Here is an 18949-nt window from a genome sequence, read left to right as displayed (position 1 = left end):
GTCAGCATGGAGCCTCAGTTGGAGCTGACAGCACATTGGCAGCACATCAGCACAGGCTTTAGATACATTTTTAAATGTACCTAAGTGAAATCGTTGGAAGGAAGACACTAACCTTGCCTTTTAATTACATGCAACTTCTCATTTTTTGACTTGTGCCTTGTACTGATGGCTGTAAATGTGTTCATTCATCCAGATGTAAATGCATGCACTTGAAAAAATCAGTTATTTAAAAAGCCTATGACAAGAAAACAAATGTAAATTTAAATGCAAGAATCCTTTTTTCGCAAAAGATGCAAGCTCTGCGTCAGATTTAGCAAATAGTGTGTGGGAGATCTGGAGACCCTCTGAGGTCAGAGAGCTGCCCACGGCAAACGTCAGGGCATGGTATTATGAGCTGAGAGAGCACCACATTAAAACCCACACAGTTCGTTAGAAAAAACTGTCTGGTCTCAGTGTATACAAAAATACCCAAATCTGTGTCTCCAACTTTTAAGTATGTGTATTTATTTGAAACAGAGTTAAGAGATATTAATAGCTTTTGATGCAGTAATCATGTGTGACCTCTGCTGGTGAGGTCCTTTTATACAAACTCCTACAGAACCTGTGGCAGATTCAAATGGAAAATATATGTGACACAAAATGACTGCAATTCACATAAGAAGATCTACAGCAAAACTGCCCAGAAAAACTGCATCACCTTTAGATTAAGTTTAGCTATGATCAACAATAATTTGATGATACAAACAACTGAGGACTGAACATGCAAATGCTTTGATTGTGCTGATAATAGTAATTATAATAATGATATAAAAATATAGAATATAAAAAAATATTGTTAAAAACTGATTACACAGCATAAATAAATAAATAAATAAATAAATAAATAAATAAATAAATATATATATATATATATATATATATATATATATATATATATATATATATATATATATATATATATATATATATATATATATATATATATATATATATATATATATATATATATATATATATATATATATATATATATATATATATATATATATATATATATATATATATTCAAAATATAGGTAGCCTCCAATAGTCACATATCCATTTAACCACAATAAACTTAAAGTAACAGTTTACATGTTTGGTTTAAAGTTTAACAAAAGTAAGCCAGAAAGGTTGTTTGTGTGACGAAATAGTTGTTTGTGTGACCCCACCAAAAAAAAAAAAAAAAAAAAATCCACGCATTTTTACATGCGTCAATTGACGCAAATTAAACGTTTACCCGCGTGAGATTTATCCCGACTGAAGAAAAGAGTATAGAATATATTTGACTGTAGGTTGTTGATGTCTAAAAAAAAATTAAGTCTTAGCTACTGACGCATTAATAAAATAAAGTTGATAATCGATAGCAATAGTAAAGGTAACGTTTTGAGAAGCGATTGAGCAATGCATTGTAAACTGTGTTTAATTACTGTTATTATGGTCAAAGAGTGATTAGGTTTAGCTCACGGCTGTTTTGCAGCTCTGTTTTTAATGTTTTACTAAGCACACAATAAAGAAGAGTATGTAGAAGTTACTTTAGGTGCGTCATATGTAAATATTTAATATTACTTTAATCAGAGAAAAAAATAGGTTTCCCATTTTTATGAGAACAAACTCGAGATTCAGTTTTACGCGTAATTCTGAGCACAATTAAAGTTAGAAAAAATAAAGCGTAAGAGAATTTAAACATTTTCTTGAGACATCATGAGACTTTCCGCCTTTGCTTCATCAGGTACTGCAATCTGAAGAAAGCGATCATCTTACCACTTGAGCGACGGACAATATTTTCCAAAAAAGTGTTCTGTGGTGCCACCAGTCCTCTTTTTCCCCCGTGCATTCTGCGGTCGGGCAGCGTCGGTCAGGCTTGCGGACTTGCTGGAAGCTGGTCGTTAAAGTGATGCAGGCGGGATGGGAATGTATCGATGGGATGGAGAAGATCATGGTAACGCTGCGCCGTGGCTGACTGGTATGGGTTTTTTGTACCACGTTGCGCTCGCAGTTCTGCAGGCTCCGCGCTCCCCTGGTTGGCGCCTGCGCACTCGCGAACTGTAACACTGGAAAAGTGACTGGCACAGAAATCTGGAGCGCGACGCCCGGTACCATGGAGAAGCAACATATGCAACAGATGGTACCTCTTTCGCGCGAATTACAAGAGTTACTGAGAATTATGTCATTGTCATCTTAAGTGAGAAAAATGTCAATTTAACAGTTAGTCTTCTTTTCGCCTTCTAAAAAAAAGGTTAGATAAATTATTGATATTTCAAAATTACTGAATTATCAATCGGGAATTTAATGCTTGAAAAACGAATTTGTTAATATTTTGATGGCGAAAGAAAGAAAGAAGAGTGAGTGAGTGAGTGTGTGTGAATGAATGAATGAATGAATGAATGAATGAATGAATGAATGGCTGTGGCGCCATATTTTAGGAAATGCAGTTAGATTAGCCCCTCCTGTGCCGCTGGAGTCCCCTGTCTGAGGAGGCAGTGGACAGAGCCCCTATTGTTCCCAGCCCACTCCTGCTTAATATGGAATTCGGAATGAAACCAATGATTTCCTGACACTGGCGATGCGTAGCCGCGTAGGGGCGAATTTGGAGTTACAAGGGAAATAAAGCGGAGACACAAACACTGTTCCGTTGTCGGACCAGGAGAATGTAAAATATCGTAATGCGAGTTGTAGGAGTTATCGTGAGTTTTCATGAAACTGCGGTCGATGGCGAGGGATTGTTTTGCAAGCGCGAGCTAGAGCGTGGGTCACCTACTTGACGGATTTGCCTGCGCACCGTACGACACGCCAACTCGAGTGTTTAAACACTGGTCACACGAAGACTACCGTCTCAAAGACTGAGATTTCTTGTCGACCGAGGACTTGGCCACCTGTGGAGAGTATAGTTTCTGGACTTGTCCAACTATCATGCCTACGCTCAGCTCGAAAAGTAGGCAGAATACAGTGGAAGCGGTCGAGGAAGGAGGCAGTAACAGAGATCCTCTCGATATTGCGGCCAAAAAGATGTTGAAATGTGTTGTGGTCGGCGATGGAGCTGTGGGCAAAACCTGTTTGCTGATGAGTTACGCAAATGATGCTTTTCCCGAGGAATATGTACCGACTGTATTCGATCACTACGCAGGTAAGATGTTTTGTATAAAGCGCTAACTTATATAAATAAAGGTGGATTTCAACTCAAAGCATTCAGTTGAAATCCCTGTTTATGAAGTGCAGTTTACAGTATCTATACCTAATCCACCCCCCATTACAGTCGGGTAGGGGACTGTCCCAAGAATAGCCACCTGAAAGAGGAGATATCAACTGCCAGAGCGGGGACTGAGGCCTGACAGACTGAAAAGTAGAAACAGGGTACGAATATAGTTTGGAGGCTCAGAGCCCTTTAATTTAGGTTAATAATAATAGTCATATAAATACATTTTAAGAGGTCGTATTTCCTGCATTTAAATATAGGCTATTTATATACTCGTACACACCTACATATACACAGACACATAGGCTTATACATTTCAACAATGTTTTCAATTTAAATTGCTTTGCAAACAGAAGTTGGGATGGACTAAACATGTAGGCTAACCATAGCTACAGTACGTTGCAGAAAGCTTTGCTTCCGGATCAGTGTCAGACATGAATCTTTCGTTATTAAACAGTAATTGCAACAAAAATATAGTAATTTAATAAGTATTTAAAACGTCTTTAAGGTCCTTGACGATTACCTTACTGTGCTAGCAACGTCAAAAGACAATGTATTTTGCACTATTTTGCATCATTACTAAATGATGTAAATAGCAAGCTGGGCCGCAGGTGCCGCAACCTGTTGGTCGCAGGAACAGGCAGAATCTAAACACATTGTACTTAATGCATTATATCTTTGTAGATCCACAGTGGTGTATGGTCACAAATGTGTTGCTGTCCATTGTTTTTTTCTTGTTCTCTCTGACTTAAACGTATTTGCAGGAAAACATAAAGGCTTTGGTTTCTCTGGAGAAAATCCCCCATGACACATGTGTGCTCCCAGAATCCCATGAGGATCAAATCCTAATTACACCGCTTTACCATCCTCTGAGAACAGCAGGATAATTCCATCACAAATATAAAGAAAGAACCTTCTTGAAAGAACTTGTAGGAAGAATTACAAATAAGTCCTGTGCCTTCCGTACAATATAGTAGGTGAAAAACATTACATGAGAAAAGTTCATAGTATCGAATCATAGTATTGGGAAAAGAACAGTAGGCAAAAAGTATGACTTACAACATCTGCAGAGATTCTGAAGTGCACATCAATGGGCACTTTACTATCCCATGAGGCCACAGGAGAGGATTTTTGAATCGTGGTGAAGGGACACAACAGACACTGGTAGGTCACGTGACAGTAACAACATGGTGGATGTAGTAGGCTACATCTAAATTTCATTCATACTACCCATTTTCATACTACTTAAAAAACATTTCATCAACACTTGAAAAGTTAAAGGGTTAGTTCACCCAAAAATCAAAATTATGTCATTAATTGGTTTCAAACCCGTGAGACCTCCGTTCATCTTTGGAACAAAGCAAAGATTATCAAACATTATTTTGACAAAAAACTCAATTTAGCCCCAATCTTTATGGCTGTCATTTGTGATAGCTTTTTTTATTTGGCTAAGAACCTTAAAGTAGGTAGTTATTGTCAAAGGGTTGTCTATTGCACATTTTTTAATATGCCATATGATCAGATAAGGCATGTTTACCTGGGCTGTGCCAAAGAGAAGAACCCTTTTCATTTTTTATGAGATTTTAATAGTATCCTGTGTTGTAATTTCCTCCAACTGGCCAGTATAAGCTCAGAAGAGCACAGACTGAACTCATTCAAGGAGTGAGTAAAACTTAAACTCTCGAGAGTTGAATGAGATGGAAAGATCTTCAGGGAGTGTGATTCTCTGTCTACTCTTGCAGTTGAATTAAGCTGACGAGTGAGGTCATCCAGAAGACACTACATGGATGTCCCAGTACAAAAAATTCAATGTAGGCACTTTTTGCTAATAAAAAAAATAGCAATAAAAACCCTGACTGAGCAGATTTTTCTTATGGTTTTTTTTAAACCCTGCTGGAGGGACGCTTGGCACTCTTTTTTCTTTGTCTTTTTTTCCTATCACATATTTTAGTTATCATCATAAATTATATATTTTATTTGAAAGCTTACAAACTTCAAAATTCATACTGTTAAAACCATTTTGAAATTGGGCATTGCGTTACTATGGAAATGGCACTTTAAACTCTTTTTTTTGGTCTCTGCCTGTTAGTGGGCGGTGTCAAGTGTCATATTACAAAATGTATAACTTATCCATAATCTTTACAAAATACATATCGTTGGAAAGGTCTGAGTTCAAAAATTCTATATTTGGTGCTTATTCCTAAGAGAAAAATGTGTACATTTGTGACAGAAAAATTAACCAAAAATTTGGTGCAGAACTTTACACATAAGGCTCTAATTTATAGCAATTTTAAATTATATATATTTTTTTTAGAAAATATTTATTTTATATAAAATAAAATAAATTTACAACGAACTGTCTTTAAACTTCTATAACTTAATATACTATAATTTTCTGAAATGATTTCATTTCTACAATCTGCTGATTGTCTTCTTTATTTTTAATGTTTAAATACTTTTTCATGACAAGGCACAAGAAAGCTTTTTTAAAGCTTGCCACAAGACTTTTGAGAATTCAAACCAGTTCAACCACTGGAAGACTGCGAGTATTTGGGAATCCTGATCCAATTTTTACAATTAATTTTGGTGACATCAGTGGTGCATACATTACACTGTTCACCTTTAAGGAAATGAAACAGTGGTCATGAAGAATAACTGCATTTATTTTTTATTTTTGGCTCCTTTATAGTGTGCTGGCAAACAGATACAGAATTCAAATTTAAGCCACAGTTTCTAAAAATTAAAAGGGCTTAAGCATCATTTAGAGGTGGACTGTCATAATTTACAGTACATGTTTTTAAAGTATAGACAGAGTAGTAAATAATGAAAGATTGAGAGACAAAAGAGACTATATTCTTCCAGGGCCAATCAATTACTTACTTTCATTTTAGGCCCCTGGAGAGAGGCCTTGACAAAGCACCATAATAAAGTAGTGAATTGTCACATAGTGGCTTAATGTGTAGGATAAAGAGGACAGAGCTACCATTGTAGGCCACTGAAAGCTTTACTGTGTTGTTATGCTAGAATTGGTCTTAAATTAAAAACTATGAACTTCATGCCTCAGCAGTAATAGAACAGTTTACAATATAGGAAGCACTGGGCATATAATAATCAAATTATTAGTGAAAATATAATTAATAAATAAGCAGCTTATTTATATGTATAGTTAAATGGTGAACTGAGCAATGCAAGCAGCATCTATTTTGAGATATAGCATTATTGTTTAAAAGAATATATTAGTATTTTGAATATGTTTTTATTTTAATATTCACTACCGTTCAAAGGATTTTATTTATTTCTTGAAAGAAGGCTGTTCCAGAAGAAGAAGGCTGTTCCTATTCGGACGGGACTAGTTTTACAGGGGGTTGTTAGAGAAATCTAGAAAATTTTTCTATAAATCTACTAGAGCTAGAGCTCAACCCAACAGTAAGTGGGACTATGGTTTCCATCTATAAATCTCATGGGTGCAGAATTCCCTTATCCAAAACAAACCGATAACATTCCCGGCCCATGACACAGTGCCTGTTAATGCGTTTGAGATGAGTCATTGTCTAGTGTGGCTCCCACTAGACTCCTAACACAATCAACTAATCCACCAGTAATATTGGATTGTGGATATTGCCACGTGGTCAATATAAAAAAATACATTCAGTTGGAAATCTATAGTTATTTTTTATCAGGGACAGGTTTGGGAAGTAGCACTTTTAAATATGAAACACTCATCTGTGCATTACTAATGTTAACTCTTTGTGCTGCAACACTCCATTCACCACAGCTGATGTTGTATCGGCCCAGATCGCTATTTTAACACCTTTTATTATTATTATTATTATTATTATTATCATTCCACTAAATTTTTTCCATTTGATTTGATCTCTTCTTGGATTGGCAGATCAGTAAACCATGGGGGTTTCACTTTTACCTTTCCATTAGCAAGAATATTCTGAACTAAACAAAATAAAACAACAGCCCATCAGTAAGATTGTGTTTATTAACACTGACATAAATAAAAGTTATATAGATAAATGAAAACTGGAAACCAGAAACAACCAGATAATTTCTGTTGAGTTTTGGAGATATTTTATTCTTTGCTGCCTATGTTATCCTAGCCTGGTAATACCAAACTCTGCTACTTCACTTTGCTTCGTAGACAGAGTCTGGAAGGGCATAATTGACAAGCGTATACTTTCTCGTTGGGTGGCGCTTGTCTGAAGTTTAAAATCATTGGTGTACCCGTAACCCAATCACATGACATTTTGTTATGACGTGTGTTATTCGCTGGCTCAGCAGCCTCAAACTTCTGTAGTAAACACAGGTATGCTGCGAAAACAAAACCATCAAGCGAGTTTTGCTGCCTCCTTAACCTGATCCTCCGTGAGAGCAACCAAGGGGGACACAATCACAATTATCGCCTTGCCGAACTTTGGCCTCCCCAGTTTCTTGTTGACAAATATGCGGCGCTAAGCATCTACGTCACAGCTCTCAGCCCGCACTCTGTTCGTTGATTGGCCGGCTGTTTTGCTATCTCAGACTGAGTACAGAAGCGAACTAAAATTGAGCGGAAGTACGAAGTCTGGCGTAGTCAGGCTAATGTTATGCCATTATCTTGCGGATGTGGTTTAATGGTTAATGGTATCAATATGCCATATTTGGTTAGTGGTTGGTTGCTGGAAGGAATAAAAGTTGTCTAATGGAGTGGTTGAAAGAAGTAAACATTCTTTTGAACTTATCATTTCTACTTGGAAATAAGCATTAAATGTTTGCATGGTTATGTCTATAGCTCACTAGAATTTGTTCTAGACCATCTAGGCCCAAAACATAACGGTGATGACATGAAAGTAAATTATTTTTTGGGTCCATTTAAATAATATTATAAATATTTTTGAGGAAGAGTTCATAAGTAAATAAATGAAAATTCATAGTGGAGCGAGTGGTCAAGCTTATTTAAAGCAAAAGCTCAATCTTATAGCGCATGCCATGTAAGGGCTTTGCAGATTCTTTTGGCTTCAGAATACAATATTAATCACATTAATGGATTTTTCAGTTATGCTATGCAAAATGTTTATGTAGATTATGTACACTAAGACTCTCTGACAAGCACAGTGCTACAGCAACATGAATTGAAAAGAGGATAAAACCCAGTGGTTTATTTTGCAGTTTGACGCACTGATGCCTTCAAAGAAACACTAGTGGTACAAGCTTTTTCTTAAAAAAATCACACTTCAAGAATGCCAACCACTTGTAAAATATATAAACCTATTATAAATCTCAACACTGCAAGAGCCCGTTTACTGACATAAGACAGTTTGCAGTTGCACTCTGAATGGTACACAATGCACTGGTTACCAGATTCCAGTACCAGATCAAAGATGCCAATACATTTATTGCTAAAATACTATTTTCTGGGAATGGATGGTGGACAACAGTCCAACATGGAAGAATGGATACCAATTGTGGGTGAGCAGTGAAAGCATCTACAGTAAATGGTCATCACTTGAGACCTAACGGAAAGTATCTAAATGAAATTTGCAGTCTCTTGCTATTACCATGTGAGTATCTATACAATTCGCTGGACTGTTCTTATAGGCTAAAGCTCACCGAATGCAGATATAGTGGCTGACTCAATGTCACAGGCCAGTCTGCGATTCACAGCCACCAAACCTTCTCCATCCCTACAGACATTAATTTATCTACTTCTCTCAAACTTTCACCTCACATAGCCCTAGCCTTGTTTTGTATTATTGGTTTTGTATTTATAGGCAAAGTAAGAGTCAGAGAATCAGTAAATGAGGAAAAGATTAGAGTCCTTATTTAGCCCAGCCCCAAGAGGGGACAAGAATCATGCTGGTAAAAGGACCTGACAGGAATAGCTGATACACAGTGACAGACTCAAGGCCACTGTTTCTGGTCCATCTTTATAGTCTTCAGGACAGGGTTAAGAACATCTAAGCACATATAATCAAAACACCGCTTTGCTGGTTTCGTACAGCTGCAATTCCTCACTCCTCTCTTTCAGAAAGACACCACCCTGGCGTCTCCTCAGTGACCCCCTGTATCTCCACGAGGCTAAGCTAGGGGAACTAGAGCTATAGTGCTGCTTTGTATTTGTCTCTGTGTCCCCAGTGTTGAGCACATGATTGTTAAAATTAACATTGAGATAAGTATTCACTAAAAAGCTGTGTAAGATATGACTGAAAAGGGCCACATAAACCCAAACAAACAGTATGCCCTGTGAAACAGTTAAGCTAGCATGAGAACTGCTTTAGAGGTTTTAGTGTCTTTTAGCTATTTACATGTATGACTGACTAGAACTATTGAAATTATGTAAGTTTTTTTATGTTACTTGTTTGGAGAACAATCAACAACAACAACAACAAAAAATCTTCATGAAGGAAGAAAAAGTATTAAAAAAAAAAAATTCAAAAGAGCACCATAAAATTATAAAAGTGGATAGACCACTTGTGGTATTTTCTTAGTGTTATGAAACTATATGATGATGAGATTCAAACAATATTTTATTTTATATTCTATGAATCCCCACAAGTGAGCTGTTAATCACTGGAACTGGATCATCGACTCAAGAACTGGACCGCAAAATTCAGACTGATTGTTCACTTGTAAAACTAGTACTATACAAGCAATATGGCAGAATACTTGCCAATTGGTAAAGTCATCTCGTCACTGTAGCTGTTATAACCTCTGGTTTCCATGGAAACAGTCAGTGTGCTGAGATGTGAGCATGCATGCGCATTGGCTGAACCAACCTGAAATATATGTATTTTTTAAACACCGTTTGAGTATAATAATAGTTCAAGTTAGATTTTGTTGCTTATTTGAAATGTTATTTAAATGCGAGTTTAGCCAGCAGTTTTTAGAATTTCTCCATTCAAGCTAATATGGCCACAGAGTGAACTGACTTTCCTTGAAAGGGGATTGGCAAAAAACCAGAATGGTTTTGTAAATTGAATCAAATGAATTGAAATTGTTCATGAACTGGACATAAATATTCACACAATGCTCTAATATGACTTCAGACTTCATGACTTTCCAGAAGCTTCTTGACTCATTAAGGATGTCAGATCTACAGTTCACAGGAAGTGCTTTGGTTCTGACATGAAGGTTATTGGTCATTTTGGAAGCATTAATGGGTATTTGGCTCAGTACAGTTGATGGGTTATGAAATATTTAGTAAAATCTTTTTGTGGTCCCAGGCATCAGTATTCCAGTCTATCATGGAGTTGAGAAGGTTGAATTTAGTTCAGGGTGTCTCAGAAGGTGCTTTGTGCCTAAAGAATCTGGTGAGGGCCACCATTCTCGTCACACCTTCTTTCTTCTCTCATGCACACATTCCTTTAATCTGCCTTATCAAACCACTATCAGAGCACTGAGTTTGAGAAGAGTGTGGACACACAGCGGACTAATATCTGAGGTTTGTTTGAAACCTCAGTGAAATGTTGAGTCCAGCTGTTCTCCTGATCTCAGCAGTGGTCTTCTATTGTGTGTTGTTCGATGACAAAAGATTGACTTGTCAGGGTTTTTTCCTTTTAGTTGTGTCAACACAGCCGTTCTCTCCCCCTCATCATCTGGAACACAGAATGAAATATGTATGCAAGCACACACAACGCTCTTCCCTCCCTGTTTTCCAAAACTGGTAACCCCTAGCTGTTGAGAGCTGTCCTGTTCCAAATCAACCTCCGTTCCCACCCACAATCAAACAGCAGGTCCAGAGTTCTGGAAGTACATCAGAGAGATGTGATACAGCAGGAGCAGAAACACTGCTGGACAAACACACATTTTACAGGCATATTTTGAACTGTTTTGCTCTTAGATATGCATAATTAACTTTTTTGTTGTTGTTTTCTTTTTTACAGTGAATGTAACAGTATCTGGGAGGCAGCACTTACTGGGATTGTACGATACTGCTGGACAAGTGAGTTAATGCATCTTAAGTCTATATAGTCACAATGTAACAGAAGCAGATCTTTTCTTCAATACTGCAATGTTGATCCAAGTGAAACGGATTACTGAAAAATAAAAAAATTGTCAGGACTTGGTTATATCCGTCATTTGTTAATTGGATAGAGGCAGATTTAAAAGAGAGCTTAAAGTTATTGTAAAAAAGGGGTGGGGTTTAAGCAGACAAAGTGATTGGAGAAGTATGACATTCATCACCAGATAGCAGTCGTTTTGTGTCGTTTTGCCAGATGATTGAGTAATGACACAAAAATCATTTCTTTCACTAGGTTAATTTCAACGTTCCCCTACTAAACACACTCTAATTTCATCAATATAGAAATGGCACCAGGATTTACATTTAAACTCTTGAAAACATTACTAAATGGCATCGTGCATGCATCAGATCACTCTGAATACAAACTCCTTTTGCATCATAGTCACGTTAACAGCATAATTTACAGCCTGTGTTAAATAATGTTGTAAATAAGCAGCAAGCACTGACTTGAAATAATAATAATAATAATGACAAGAAACTACAGGTTGGGTTGTTTTCTTCACTCTCAGCCCACCATAATGACTTTGATTTTGGCTTATTGCAGTGATTCTTCAAAAGGAAACTCATATACAACCTGGAGTGATGCATCTTAATCACAGCCGTGCTATTTACTTTTCTTGTGTGTCTAAAGGCATCATAGAATCAGCCATCCCTGTCAAACCCATCTTATGGGACCCCAGTTGTTAGAGTTTTATTCCTAGAATATATATTGCGAAAGATTACAATGTCTAAACATAAAAAAAATACTTACATGAGAAGTCGATGACTCTCTATCCAGACCCATCCAAATTAGAATTTGTGTTATCTATTTATATTTTTATTTGTTCAATCTACAGTGTAAGATGGTGATATTGTAGTATTTATTTATGAAAATATAGTTTTTAACAATATTTTATTTGTATGTTTTCAATTTTTAAGTAATTTCCTCATGTTTTTTTGAGGTTTTGTATTTTTTATTTTTTTTTTAGTTTTAACTTATTTTCGTTTCGTTTCATTTTTTTTTTTTTTTTTGTACTTAAACGAAAATCTGAAATTTTGCCTTGGAGACTAACTGAAATAAGTTTTTACAATAACACTGGCTTCCGACATTTTTGGTTTTTGTATCATATCTCACAACTTTTTAACAATTTAAAAATAAAAATGACACCACCCCCAATCTTAAACTAAAATGAGGCCTTTTCGACACATTTGTGTTTTTACTAAACTTCAGTTGTTTTGATGATTGATCATTACTATCATTTCCATTCATCTGTTAAACAATTTCAGCATCAGCATCCGTTTTATTGGCTTGGAAAGATTGCTCTTATAAGTTATTCTCTTTTTTTTCCCATGAGGAATATTTTCTTATAAGGACTTTGGCAGTTGCTGACATTGCACAGGGGGGTGACATTTATTAAACAGGATGTAGTTTCTAACAATGCATAAATTTAAATAAATAATGAGGGAAAAAGCCATTCTTTTGTGTGCAAAAGCATGCAATAAAAGGAAAATAGCATTATATGCATATTTTACAATCTCGGATACCATTCCAGGCTGGTGAAAAGTGCTATAGGGTACTGATTTGCATAACAGTATAAATATTTACCAACAACTCAATGAGGGTCACTTATTTGACTTAGTTTCAAGGACCGTTTTTTTGCTTGAAGTAATAAAGCGAGCTAAAGTGTGAGTATTACTATTCAGCATGATATGATTATGTAAATGTTTCTTAAGATATATAGCTGTAGCAAGCACAGTATGTGCTGTAATAACGAATATTTGCTGTTTTAGAATCAGAAAGACTTCACTAATGTAGTGCACCACACATTGCTGCATAAATGAAAGTTAAATAATTCCGTACATCTTGCTCCCGTAAGTGATTCACTGATACAGAGGAGCATCTGTGTGATGTCTGGCCCTTCTCTACTATTGATCACTTACGAGGAGATCAATGGCTTTCAAGAAGAACTGACTTTTACAATATGCTGGCGCTGGTGCAGAGCCTAATGTAAATTATTTGTTCATTTGCATTTCATAATAAGTAACAGAATAAAGTCATGGAAAATAAAGATGCTCTACATGTTAAATTTTACCAGAACATTATATTTATTGACTCAGAATCCTAATTTTTACTGGTTTTGTCCAGTGAACCCCAACCTGGTGTACCTGTAAATCAGGTTCTCCTTAAACAGAGGATTTTGAAATGTTTCTAAAGGTCTCTTAAGCTCACCAAGGCTGCATCTATTCATACATTTAAATAATCATGTAAATTGAGTAAATTGTGTGGGTTATGTTAGACAAAAAAGCTTTAATTGAAGCTTTAACCTTTAAATTAATCGTCTGTCCTCTTTCACTTATAGGTTGTTTTTCAAAAAGATCTTTTGAATCATATTTCAGTAGTAAGAGAAATGAACCGAGTCTAAAGCGGATCTTACTTTACTCGTCATATAGGAGGATTACAACCAGCTGCGGCCCCTCTCCTACCCCAACACAGACGTCTTTCTCATCTGCTTCTCTGTTGTGAATCCAGCTTCCTATCACAATGTGCAGGAGGAATGGGTGCCTGAGCTCAAATCCTGCATGCCTCATGTGCCCTATATCCTCATTGGAACACAGGTGCAAGAGTTTCTTTGTTTATTAATAATAGTAATAATAGTATTAGTTATTGTTTATTTTCTATTATCAGGTCAAACATTGAGATTAGTCATCAAATGGAAATAAAATATTTTATGGAAAATAAAATACATGAAATTAAAAATGTTTAACTATTTATTTATTTATTTATTTTCCTTCAGATTGACTTGCGAGATGACCCAAAGACACTAGCACGTCTGCTCCAGATGAAGGAGAAGCCACTGACCTATGAGCAAGGCCTCAAACTAGCCAGAGAGGTGATGGATGTTCATACGTTTGGTGGTTTGGCTTAGGGGCCATTTACACAACGTTTTCATTGAGAGAAAAAAATAATAATAATTTAGCATTTTGCCTGTTTGTTTTGGGAACTGAAAACGCATATTTTTCATATTCAAAGCGCTAGTTTTTTAAAACGCCACCATTATTGTTTCCGTTTAAACACCCAAAATGGGAATCTCTGAAAATGGAGATGTCATGCACGTGCATAGTACGTGTTAGGTATGTAGAAATGCGCAGTACGTGTAGATTTTAAAGGCAAGTGCGAACAAACATAAACACAGAGTAGATAGTACAGTTGTTACTGCCGCTTCTTCAGCAAAGTGTGGTTTTACTTCACCAATATTACAACCAACAGTGGAGACACATCATATACAACAAACAAACGTCACTTCCCTTCTAGTACGGTTTACTATCAAGGCGACAGCACAAACTACTGGCCTGTAATACACAGTTTTTTGCCGTTTTCACAGAAATGTGTAAATGCACATGTTGTTGTGTATACATTAAACTTTTTAAAAACGCAAGGGAAAAACTTTGTTTTTGAATACATAATTGTCATGTAAACGTAGCCTGAGCTGTCAGTTGTTTCCAGGTTTCAAATAATAGAAAGCATGATTCATAAATTCGGTTTAATCCTCATGTTGTTCACAAAAAAAATTAAATTAAAAAAGTGTGTTTGAGCTGCTGAGAGTGAATGGTGGCCATGACTTTCAAGAATTGAAAAATTAGTTTTTAATGGTTTTAAAAACCATTTACTGTCCCTTTAACCCAAAGCTGAGTGTTTTGTTTCAAAATTGTTATTGTTGTCCACAGATTGGAGCCCAGTGCTATCTGGAGTGTTCAGCACTGACTCAGAAGGGACTAAAGACAGTATTTGATGAGGCCATCCTGACAATCTTCAGCCCAAAGAAACAAAAACGGTGCTGCACGGCCTGCAGGAGCTGTTGTGCTATCGTGTGAGGAAAATACATCTCCAACTGTGAACGCCCACTCTCCCCCAAAGCTTTAGAGGAGTAACAGACCCTAAACTGCCTCCAGTCTGCTGTACATCCTTCCTTTCTCCATCCGCCTGTTGTCCCTCAGGACAATGAGCGGTCTTGCCCTCGGTTTGTGTGTCACATGGAGAGCTACACTGTCCAAAACAAGTGCCTTAATTTCTCCCCATGTTGCCTTACAGGATTCGCTTCTCAAGCCAAAGAAGTCTCAGATGGGACTGTGGTTACTTGAACCAATGTGGCGTGATGTCGCCAATCTCCAATCAAACATTTCAGGTTCATCTCTGGGCCACTGGATTTTTTGTTTTAAACTGACTATATTATATGGTATCTCAAGGCTTATGAAAAAATGAAAATCCATTCCTCCATACAAGCTGGCTTTCTCTCTGTCACCTCAGATCAATACTGCGCTCTTTCTGGAGTCAATGCTTCAGCAGTTCTAGCTAGTTAATAAGGGAAATTCTCTGGAGGATGGCCAACTCATCAATAGAGGTAGAACATACAAAAAGAGAGAGAGAGACGAGAGTAAGAAGTGCATCTTTACCACAAATCCTTAGGTCATACAAAATTAGCAACTTCAAATAACACTGATAAACTGCTACAGAACTACACATCCAAAGATACATAAAATAATTTGTTATTCATTAAAAAGATTGACAGTCAAGCACACTATAGACTACTTATATACCCCTGACAACATTAGCCCATGAATCATTCATATTTTCTTGCGGTTTCAAAACTGGGATGCCCTGAAGTGTACCTAGTCACGTTTTTGTAAGCCATCAGACTTTTATCTCTATACAGTGTAGGTGTAGAAACAATGATGCCTTAAATAATGGTGATGTAATTATAATTTTCATACGCATTTACATTTTTATTTCTGAAGGGCACTGTATTTTGTCTTCTCAAATGACACATAATTTAAAAAATGCTCTTACTTTCCTCTATTAAAAATGAGCCAATGGAAGACTAAAAGTATGGAGGACTGTATGTGCCACATAAGTAAAATGAAAAAAATCAATCATGAATGTATTAATTCAGAAATTAAAAACGATCGATAGATAAATCTTTATAGATAATTAGATAAATTTTTTAAATTGTGACATTTTAAACAGCTTATTTCATTCATGTTAAAATGGAGTTAAAAGTTACAAATAATAAATTAATAAATAATTTTAAATGCAACATTTAAATGGTATTTTCATGAAGCACTGTTTTTTCCTTAATCCAACTGCCAGTTGCTATTTTAAAATGCGATTTAAAACAAAGTTAGAGAGCACTGCAGCAATGATGAAGTATTTTTATAGGCCAACCTGGAAGTTAACTTCACTCTGTAGTTTCAGCCTCAGACATCAAGTCCATGGAACGTCGGCTGAATTTCTGATGAATAAGGCACACAAAATGGGAAACACTTCGGGAGTTTTTCCAAGTCGTCATGTGATTGGTTGAATTCTACAAGATTTCCGGGAGACGCGTGTCGTGTCCTTAAATGGTACACCTGGAAACAAAACCATTGGGATGCCTAACCCCCTCAAGGAAATTTATAGCTGTGACATTTTCCCTGAAGTCTGAGTTACAGTAGTTTCCAAAAGCGTGGTTTTATACACACTGAGATAGTAAAAGCTGACGACTGAGTACGTTAGATCTGTTTTCCTTTTTGGTGTGATGGTATTTCTGTTTAATGTCCACGAAAATCCCTGTAGTCTCATTTAGCCTCTTGTTAGCAACTGCCTTTTTCAAGACAAGTTACAGCTGTAAAAATGTCACAAGGGCTATTACTGGTGTATTTTATGTTGTAGAATAAAACAGGAAAATATCTTGAGCTAATGTTCATAAGAGACCTTATTGTGGGCATTTAAACAAAAACCCATTCAACAAAACCCATCAACACTTGCCTACAAAAAATACGTAATCCCTGCAGCACCGTATTGATGTATGATTGTAGTTTAATTTAACATTTTAAATGTCAAAGGTCTAGTTTTTTAAAGTGAAAAGTGATTTCCCTTTATATTGTCTTTTTTTTAGCATTATTGTTTTTGTGGCATTCATAGTTCTCCATATGATCCAGTACTGTGAAAGAAAAATCACTATCACCATTTAACTCCCTATTTCAGCTGAAGTACTTATGTATTTACTGAGGAGCGGGGTTATACATTGTCTAACTGCTCTGTTTTGCCTCTGGACGAAGCCACCCCCTCATTTTCCCCTTTAAAGATCAGCTCAAACAAATGGCTTTGTTCTTCAGACTTGTTTTTTTCCTCAGGCATGTAGTGTGGTCATGCTGTATAAACTGCACCGCTGGTAATGGCGCAGTTAAATATTTGGCCTTTTCGAAAAAACAATGGTTCCTTAATGTGTTTTTTTTTTTTTTTTTTTTGTAGAAGTGTCAAATGATATGTGTAGCCCTTGCATTTTTGTTTTGGAAATGTGTTAAACAGTGTGTAGGTTAACTATCTGCTAAAGCAACCGAAAACTTGCAGTTCATACTTACCAAAAGCTTTCCTGTGAGTACTTGCTGTTCTCAGATGACCATGTTATTGGACACCAGAAGTGGTACTGATTACTTCTGATTGCTCTTCACATCAGTCGTTCCTTAGTTCGACTTCAAGGACTTCTTTCCGGAGCCTGCAAGGTGCTAGAGACTATCCTAGGGTTGATGAATCAAGCCTGCTCTAGAGAGGAAGAATGAACGAACCGTCATTCTCTTGCCTTTAATGTAGCATAGAGTTTGTTTCTTCACTCAGTTTAAGTGCACTTATGACACTGTGCCTTGCATTGTCCTATGCAATTGTTTATATACTGTAATGCTAATAAGAAGACCAGTTTTCAGTCACTGGTTGAAAGAGCTATAACTTGAACTCAGTCTTGAACTCAACTATAAACTTATTTACTATTTTTAAAGTTTTTTCTTTTTCTTTCAAATTTCTTTTCTTTTTTTCTTTAAAATTCATGTATTGATTTATATACTTAAGAATCATGACAGCTTTCTTTGCCAAAACTAAAAAATGTGTTGTAAATATACAGAGTGATTAAAGCTTGTGATAAAACTTTGGAATTGTCTTTGAAATATTCATTCATGACAGTGCTCACAAATTTTTCCAATTTTAGTTACAATTCTGATGGAGGTCCACTAGACTACCAATGACAGCAAAGAAAAAGGGTAACTCTGCTGGATAATGTGACTCGCTGGATATGAAGCAACATGTTATCTCAGGGGTCTCCAAACTCTGTGCTGGAGGGCCAGTGTTTCGCAGGGTTTAGCTCCAACTTGCCACAACACACCTGCCTGGAAGTTTCTAGTACGCATAAAGTTTGTAAAGGGGTGTAAAACTCAATTTGTGGAGGACTGGAGAACTGCAGAGTTTAGATTCAAACCTAAATAAACGTCATAGAAGTAAATCAAGTATTCAAGTGCAAAGACCGCAAGTGTGGGTATTTGGAGGAGGCTTTAATATTTGACTACTTTTGTCCAGGTTTTGTTCTTCATTGCTGAAGAAGAAGCAGCGCGCGAGAGCCCAAGTAATCAGTGTAGCTTTCAGCGCCCTCTTTTGGTGAAAATATTCACTACACGTTTGTTCTGGTAACCAGCAATGTACAGTAAGACTGTTGCAGACTTGCAGAGGATTTGATGGCTGTAAAACGCGGACATTTCCGGGACAGGACACCAAAAACCAAGACTTATGGTCATCCTAGTGTAATTCACTGGCGTTCAAAGATTGAGTTTAGCCACCAGTGCGAGATGAAGGCATTCAAATTAAAGGGTCTCTCACATCAGAGAAATCTATTAAGATTTTTTTATGTATACATTGTATATAG

The 18949-nt window shown here is 36.4% G+C and overlaps 3 protein-coding genes across 4 annotated transcripts in view; 1 reads left to right on the top strand and 2 right to left on the bottom strand.

Annotated features, from left to right (window-relative positions):
* Positions 1–2127, bottom strand: part of LOC132092568 (potassium voltage-gated channel subfamily H member 5-like) — a 114236-nt gene extending 112109 nt beyond the window's left edge. For both annotated transcript variants that reach the window (XM_059498851.1, XM_059498852.1), the window contains exon 1: positions 1804–2127. In XM_059498851.1, the coding sequence (XP_059354834.1) occupies positions 1804–1876 (73 nt within the window). In that variant the 5' untranslated portion in view covers positions 1877–2127. The remainder of the gene's footprint in view (positions 1–1803) is intronic.
* The window catches only part of LOC132092571 (sphingosine-1-phosphate phosphatase 1-like), a 52771-nt gene that overhangs the window by 1538 nt on the left and 32284 nt on the right, over positions 1–18949 (bottom strand). The window lies entirely within an intron of this gene.
* LOC132092572 (rho-related GTP-binding protein RhoJ-like) lies at positions 2507–15414 on the top strand. Its single transcript, XM_059498855.1, has 5 exons — positions 2507–3166; positions 11107–11165; positions 13677–13841; positions 14021–14116; positions 14952–15414. Exons 1-5 carry the CDS (start codon positions 2953–2955, stop codon positions 15096–15098), a joined length of 681 nt encoding a protein of 226 aa, XP_059354838.1. The 5' UTR covers positions 2507–2952; the 3' UTR covers positions 15099–15414.

Source organism: Carassius carassius, chromosome 18 (genome assembly GCF_963082965.1).
Source record: "Carassius carassius chromosome 18, fCarCar2.1, whole genome shotgun sequence".
In the NCBI taxonomy this organism is placed as follows: domain Eukaryota; kingdom Metazoa; phylum Chordata; class Actinopteri; order Cypriniformes; family Cyprinidae; genus Carassius; species Carassius carassius.
Note: the sequence above shows the minus strand (reverse complement) of the source record. Positions and strands in the feature narration are given on the sequence as shown.